This window comes from Suncus etruscus, chromosome 13 (genome assembly GCF_024139225.1).
Source record: "Suncus etruscus isolate mSunEtr1 chromosome 13, mSunEtr1.pri.cur, whole genome shotgun sequence".
Taxonomy (NCBI): Eukaryota; Metazoa; Chordata; class Mammalia; order Eulipotyphla; family Soricidae; genus Suncus; species Suncus etruscus.
This window is the reverse complement of record NC_064860.1, coordinates 98,798,302-98,805,536: the sequence shown is the minus strand read 5'-3', so window position 1 is coordinate 98,805,536 and position 7,235 is coordinate 98,798,302. Positions and strand designations below refer to the sequence as shown.

The 7,235-nt window shown below is 64.1% G+C and overlaps 1 protein-coding gene across 2 annotated transcripts; it reads left to right on the top strand.

Moving 5' to 3' along the window:
• Positions 1-1,494: 1,494 nt before the first annotated feature.
• On the top strand, positions 1,495-7,235 carry POFUT2 (protein O-fucosyltransferase 2). 2 transcript variants are annotated; one of them, XM_049785470.1, is made up of 9 exons: positions 1,495-1,640; positions 2,376-2,629; positions 3,254-3,398; positions 3,513-3,623; positions 4,516-4,582; positions 4,854-4,979; positions 5,757-5,937; positions 6,025-6,148; positions 6,708-7,235. In XM_049785470.1, exons 1-9 carry the CDS (start codon positions 1,495-1,497, stop codon positions 6,859-6,861), a joined length of 1,308 nt encoding a protein of 435 aa, XP_049641427.1. In that variant the 3' UTR covers positions 6,862-7,235. The 2 variants fall into 2 exon arrangements, with proteins under 2 accessions (XP_049641427.1, XP_049641426.1); XM_049785469.1 differs by having other exon boundaries at positions 5,757-6,148.

Below are 7,235 nucleotides of genomic sequence, written 5' to 3'. Positions count from 1 at the left end.
CCACAGGCCCCGCCCCACTGGGGTTGCCACTGCAGAAAGCCTTTGTCCCTATGTGTCTGAAACTGGGGGTTCCATCTCCATCATCTTGTTGCAGAGAAAGCGGGAGGCAGGGTACAGGGGTGACAAGAGGTTCTGCCTGAGAGCACCCACCTTTGTTCTGGGGACACCCTCGTGGGGGTGCTCAAGGAACGGGCGACTGGTCTGCCCCAGCAGTACTGACCCGCAGTCCTCAACCACAGTCCTAATCCTCAGTCCCTGAACGAACTAACCCTCTTCTGAGGCCAGAGACGGACGGCCCAGGCCCCTTGCCTGCCAGCCAGAGACGTTCCCCTGACATTCCTCCATCAGGGGACACGCTGGGGAGGCTCAGGCCTGTGGGAGCTGGCATTGCCGGGCCCTGCCTCCCTCTCCCGGCGCCCAGAGCACTCCGCGGGGCTCCTGCCGGCACCTGCAGCCTCCCTCCTGGCCAGCATAAAGGCGCCTCTGCCCTCTGGTGGCGCCTCTGCTGTGCGTGCCTGCGTGTGTGCGTGCGTGTGTGTGCGTGTGTGTGTGTGTGTGTGTGTGTGTGTGTGCGTGTGCGTGTGTGAGTGTGTGCGTGTTGTGTATGGGGGGATAGTGAGAGGAGCCTCAGCCCTTGCGGGGTCCCCCTTGGGGAGAAAGCCGTGTCCCGGGAAAGAGCCCCAAAGGCTCTGCGCCTCCCTGCAAGGCGGTGGGCAGGAGTCCGGGCCCGCGGAAGGGAAGGGCCGGGCAGGGAAGGGGACAAGGGCCAGGCCAGGCCAGCTTCTCCCCATCCTCAGCCCCCCAGGACCGGCCCACAGGCAGACACAGGCCGGGCCGGGCCGGCCCCGGGGCCCTCTGCTCGCCCACTGCAAGCCCTGCACGCGGGTCCGGCCCCTGCTCCTGCTCGTCCCGTCGCTGGCTCTCGGCCGCGTCCACCCGGTGCGAGGGACAAGGCGGAGTCTCCGGCTCAAGACCTTCTGGGCTTCGCGTCCAGGTGAGCGGCCACGCCCACGCCCGCGACACGCCCACACCAGGCCACGCCCACCGAGCGCCAGCATCCTCTCGCCTTCGAGGCTGACGAGGCCCCGCCCACATCTGCCCCGCCCACCATCTAGGCCCCACCCATCGGCTTCTCTTCCTCCCGATCAGGGCGCGCGAGGAGGTCCGCCCACCACTATGGCCACGCCCCGGAGGCGGCCTTTCCTCCGGTTCCGGGAGGCCGAGATCCCGCCTGCCTGTCGGAGGCCCCGCCCACTTAGAGGCCCCGCCCACCCACCCACGGGTTTCCCTTTCTGTTCAGGGCCGAGGCCACGCCCCACCTGGGAAGCCACGCCCACGCCCCTCACTCCCACCCTCCCACCAGACCCGCCTTCCGGCGTCCCTCGTGCGCCTGGGCCGCAGCGCGCCTGCGCGAGGCGGCTCCGCGGCGTGGGCGTGGCTCGGGCGGCGCTTCCGGGGCGGGACGAGGCTCCCGGAAGTGCGTGGCCGGGGGCCATGGCGGCGCTGGCCGTCCCGTCGTCCGCGCTGCCGCTGCTGCTGCTGTGCGCGGCGTCCTGGCCGCCCGCCGCCGCGACGGGCGAGGAGTTCTGGCCGGGCCAGTCGGCGGCCGGCCTGCTCTCGGGGGTGGCGGCCCGCAGGCGGTGAGCGCCGGCCGGGTGGGGGGACGGGACCCGCGGCCCGCGCCTCCTCCCGCCCGCCGGCCGCCTGAGTGTCTCTCTGTCTCTCTGTCCCTTTCTCTCATGTCTCTGCCTCCCTGCCTGTCTCTTTCTCTTTCTGTCTCTCGCTCTCTTACTCTCCCTCTATCTCTCTCTCCCTCTCTCTATGTCTCTCCTCTGTCTGCCTGTCTCTGTCTCCCCCTCTGTCTTTGTCTCTCCCTCTCTCTCTGTCTCTCCTGTCTGCCTGTCTCTCTCCCCCTCTCTCTGTCTCTCTCCCCCTCTGTCTCTCTCCCTCTCTGTCTATGTCTCTCCTGTCTGCCTGTCTCTGTCTCCCCCTCTGTCTCTCTCCCTCTCTCTGTCTCTCTCCTCTGTCTGCCTGTCTGTCTCTCTCTCCCCCTCTGTCTCTCTCCCTCTCTGTCTATGTCTCTCTCTCTCCTCTGTCTGCCTGTCTCTGTCTCCCCCTCTGTCTCTATCTCTCCCTCTCTCTCTGTCTCTCTCCTGTCTGCCTGTCTCTCCCCCCCTCTCCCTCTCTCTGTCTCTGTCCTCTCCTGTCTGCCTGTCTCTCCCCCTCTGTCTGTCTCTCTCCCTCTCTATGTCTCTCTCTCCTCTGTCTGCCTGTCTGTGTCTCCCCCTCTGTCTCTATCTCTTCCTCTCTCTATGTCTCTCTTTCCTCTGTCTGTCTGTCCGACTCTCCCTCCCTTCTCTCCCCCGCCCGTACAGCTACCTCCTGTACGACGTGAACCCGCCCGAGGGCTTCAACCTGCGCCGGGACGTCTACATCCGAGTGGCCTCGCTGCTGAAGACGCTGCTGAAGGCGGAGGAGGAGTGGGCGCTGGTGCTGCCGCCCTGGGGCCGCCTCTACCACTGGCAGAGCCCAGACATCCGCCAGGTCCGCATCCCCTGGGCCGACTTCTTCGACCTGCCCAGCCTGGGCCGGAACATCCCCGTCCTGGAGTACGAACAGTTCATCGCAGGTGAGGGCGGGCGGGCGGGCAGACGGCAGGTGTCTCTCCCGCACCTCAGCACGGCGACCATCACCTACGAGGTCACAGATGGGACCGGGGTGGGTGTGGGTGCGAGGAACCTCACGGGGACCCGGAGCTGCAGTTTTTCCTCACGGAACGCACCCCTTTCCTCGAGCGCTGCCCTGGGTCTTACACACCCACTGAGAAGTGGCCCCAGAAACTAATCTTGGTGTGTGTCCAGGCTGGGCCAAAGATAACGCACCTGCTCTCCTGGGGTTGCCGCGTGGAGGGCCACTGGTCACTATCTTGTGCCCGCTGGAAAGGGATACATGTCCCCAGGATGGGAAGAGCTGGGATGTGGGGGATGCAGGCTCATGGGATCATGGTCTCAGGGTCAGCGGGGACAGGATCCTGCTGGGCTTGGTCTATGAGGCATGGGGAAGAGAGCAGGAGAAAATCCGGACGGTGTCCTGGAGCAGTGCACTTTGACGGGCCCCCTTCAGGCCGGGAGATCCTGATGGGGCTGTGAGGCAGGAGGAGGTGTCTCATTTGGACAGTCCCCTGCTATGCCCCTCTCTCTGGGAAGGTGGCACTGGCCGCATGTGGCGAGTGAGCGCTCTCTCCTACCTCCAGAGTCGGGCGGGCCCTTCATCGATCAGGTGTTCGTACTCCAGGGCTACTCCGAAGGCTGGAAGGAAGGAGCCTGGGAGGAGAAGTTCGACCCCCGGCCCTGCATCGACCCGCCTCTGTACTCGCAGGACAAGCACCAGTACTACAGGTGGGGCCGCTGCTGTCCAGAGCATGCCAGTGCCCCACCAGCCTCCATCGCTCTTGGGGATGCTGGTGGCACCGGATCCTCCCTGAACGCCCCTGCTGCTCATGGCTTTTGCAGAGGCTGGTTTTGGGGCTACGAAGAGACGAGGGGCCTGAATGTCTCCTGCCTGTCGGTCCAGGGGTCTGCGTCCATCATCGCCCCCTTGCTCCTGAGAAACACATCCGCACGGTGGGTGCCTGAGTCCCCTGCCCACCGGGGTCCTCCTTTTCCAGGAGAGTGTGCAGCGTGTACTCAGGGGGCGTGTTCACCAGCTGTGTATATGCTTCGTGTCCTTACATGTTCTCCAGTCTGCAGTGTGAGTCAGCTGTGTGCTCAAGTCAACTGTGTCCACGTGTGTTCGAGTCTGAGCATGCATTCTCAAGTTCATGCCATGTGTATACACATGTGCTCAACTCTGCTGTGTGCGCACACATGCTTGAGTCTGTCCTGTGTATGTGTTCAAGCCTACCGTGTGCGCACCTGTGCCTCTGAGTCTGCCATGTGTGTTCGGGCCTGCCGTGTGCGTGTCAGGTGTGCCTATGTGCCCGTGCCTTGGAAGGGGTAGCCTGGCTGAAGGACCCGGCGCCCGTAGAAAGAGCTGTGAAGGAGCATTCTGGGAGGAGTCTGTGTGTCCGCACCCTCAGCTCTGGAGAGAAGCAGCTGCAGTCCAAGGGCGCTGTCCCGTGGCTCCAGGTGTCCCTGGGGTCCGCCTGTGAAGAGGCACCTGTCATGGGGCAGCCACTTCCACCAGCAGCACAACTCCTGATCTCACTGCTGTGGGCCCCCAGAGCCCCGCTCATGCCCATGGTGGAGGCATGTCCCGGAACTTTGTGCGGGTCGTGTCAGCTGCTGGCACTTTAGGGTGCTGATTCAGCCCCTGTCCATACTGTGGACTGAGCACGAACCCTGGCGGGGCCCAGGGGGGCTGCCCCAGGGTCCTTTGGGAACTAAACCGGGTGTGCCTGCCTCGTGCCAGGGAGGCAGGCCCAGACCCTCACTCCTAAGGCCACACGGCTCTCCCGCCCTCAGGGCCCAGAGGAGGTGCTAGGCTGTGACCCCAGCCCATCCTGGCTCCTTCCAGGTCAGTGATGCTGGACCGGGCGGAGAACCTGCTCCATGACCACTATGGCGGCAAAGAGTACTGGGATGTGAGTCCGGCTCTGACCCTCCCCAGCAGCCCCGCCTTTCCACTCACCCGGGAGGTCTGCAGAGCCTGACTAGCTGCACCTCCAGCCCATGCCCGCTCGAGCTCACCCTCTGCAGGACAGCGGCCAGCTTGTCTGTGGCCCTGGGCTGGGCCATGCAAGCTGCCACTCACCTGCTCGCCCCTGCCCCCTAGCCAATGGCACCCCTATGCACTCCTGGGGGTGGGGCAGGGCGGACCCCGGGGTCCCGTCTTCAACAGCCCGATACCTGCAGACCCGGCGCAGCATGGTGTTCGCCAAGCACTTGCGGGCTGTGGGAGATGAGTTCCGGAGTCGCTTCCTCAACTCCTCTGACCTGGCAGACAGCGTCCCCTTCCAGGAGGACTGGACCCAGATGAAGGTAGGGAGAGACTGTGAGGGGGCAGTCAGAAATGCATGGATTCGGGCCCGAGAGATAGCACAGCGGTAGGACATTTGCCTTGCACACGGCTGACCCGGGACAGTCCCGGGTTTGATTCCTGGCAACCCATATGATCCTGAGCTTGCCAGGAGTCATTTCTGAGCAAGCATAGAGCCAGGAGTAACCCCTGAGCACTGCCAGGTGTGGCCCAAAAAAAGAAAAAATGCATGAAGTCACAGTCTGCAGGAGCCAGTGCTGGGCAGAGGTCACCCAAGGTGTGGTTAGGGGAGGGACAGGTGGGGCGTGGCCAGAGGGACAGGATTGATACTGTTGGGGTGTGATCTGGGGCATGGCCAGACAGCAGCATGGAGATTTGTGGGGTGTGGTCAGAGGGACACAGCCCAGGCCAGTGGGGTGTGGTCAGGGCAGTAGCCGGGTGGGGTGCAGGCCCATGCCCAGCAGCTCTTGGTCACCATGACCGAGTAAGGCCTCTGGTCTGCTGGCCAGGGCTCAGCTTCCTCTGCAGGTGGGGCTTTCCACAGGCCCTGATTGGAGAGGTGGAAGAATGAGGGCGTCAGGCTTGGTGGCCCGTGTGTCTGACGGTCCCCGGTCCTTCTTGCCGGGCCTCCTGGCGCCGTGTCCACCCGTGACTGTCTGGCTTAGATCCAGAGTCTGCAGGGGCCACCAGCTTCCAGGCCTGAGGTTGGCCCCTGCAAGGGCTTCCAGGAGACTGCCTGGCCACCACTGCCAGTGTCTCAGGCACCCTCGTCCCTCCAGGTCCAGCTGGGCTCGGCGCGGGGAGGCCCGTACCTGGGTGTCCACCTGCGGCGGAAGGACTTCATCTGGGGCCACAGGAAGGATGTGCCCAGCTTGGTGGGCGCCGTGAAACAGATCCACCACCTCCTGAGGACGTACGGGCTGAGCCAAGTGTTCGTGGCCACGGACGCCATCCCACACGGTACCCGCCTGGTACCCCACGCCCGTGTCTTCCCCGTCCTACCCACGCCCAGGGTCCCTGCTCAGCACCCCTTCCCCCTTCCTGCAGAGGTGGAGGAGCTGAGGCGGTTGCTGCCCGAGATGGTGCGGTTCGAGCCCACGTGGGGCGAGCTGGAGCTGTATAAGGACGGCGGCGTGGCCATCATCGACCAGTGGGTCTGCGCCCACGCCAGGTGCCCACCTGCTGTCCCTCATTCCCTCTTGGCATTGCTGGTGGGCCCCTGCGAGCCTTGCAGCACCCGGTTCTTGCAGCCTAGAGTCTCTGTAGCCTTACAGCTCTGCAGCTACTGGCAGGACCTGCAGATAACTGCACTTGCCACTGTTCCTGTGGGTCTGTGACCAGGACAGGGCCAGAATGCAGCGACCGCCCTGGGACCCCACCTGGCCCTGGATGGGGGTGGGGTGGGGTGTGTGCTACACCATGGGGACCCCCAACAGGAACTGAGCCATAGCCTGTCCCTGCCTGCGTGCATGCCCTGGGAGCATGGAACCTCCTCAGACGTGTCCTTGTCCCAAGAGCTGACGTGACCTCCAGGCAGTTGGGTCCTGTCCCAGCCCTCAGTTCCCACCTGGCCGTGCCAAACTCCTCAGCACCTCACAGTGAGGTGGCCCATCCCTCCCCGGCCATTAGTCAGAAAGAACGCTTCCCCACTGCCTCAGGCTCTTCCCACTGCCTGTCCCCAGACCTGAGGAGCACAGGGCATGGGACCATGACTGTGACCGTATCTCCAGGGTCTTCATCGGCACCTCGCTGTCCACCTTCTCCTTCCGGATCCACGAGGAGCGGGAGATCCTGGGCTTCGACCCTAAGACCACATACAACCGTTTCTGTGGGGACCAGGAGGACGCGTGCGAGCAGCCCACGCACTGGAAGGTCGTGTACTGATGACCTAGCCGCATACAGGCCGGGCCCGTGAGAGTCCCGGAGTGCTACGAGGTACAGGCCAGACCAGCATGAGCCCTGGAGCGCTGCAGAGCCCTGGCTTGCTTGCTGCGCAAGTACTAAGGGCCAAGGCCCTCCTCCCCAACCGTGTGTGGCAGCTGGCATGTTTGCAGGAGGCCCGGGACTGACTCCACACAGGGCAGATGGGCCTGGCCACCCCTTGATCGAGACGCTGACTCAAACACGGCTCTTTGGGCAGAGGACGAGGTGCTGCCCGACAGAGCCACGCCAACTATCATGGCTGCCCTGGGGAGACTGGGCACTGGGAATATTTATTCTCCTTTTGTACAAATGCCAATACACCCATTTTCGAGGAA

What these genes read in the sequence shown, in the direction of transcription:
- POFUT2 (XM_049785469.1), top strand. Translation starts at nt 1,495, where the DNA reads ATGGCGGCGCTGGCCGTCCCGTCGTCCGCGCTGCCGCTGCTGCTGCTG. An exon ending in GTACGAACAGTTCATCGCAG is followed by an intron (nt 2,630 to 3,253) that starts GTGAGGGCGGGC and finishes TCCTACCTCCAG; the next exon opens with AGTCGGGCGGGCCCTTCATC. An exon ending in CTGAGAAACACATCCGCACG is followed by an intron (nt 3,624 to 4,515) that starts GTGGGTGCCTGA and finishes GGCTCCTTCCAG; the next exon opens with GTCAGTGATGCTGGACCGGG.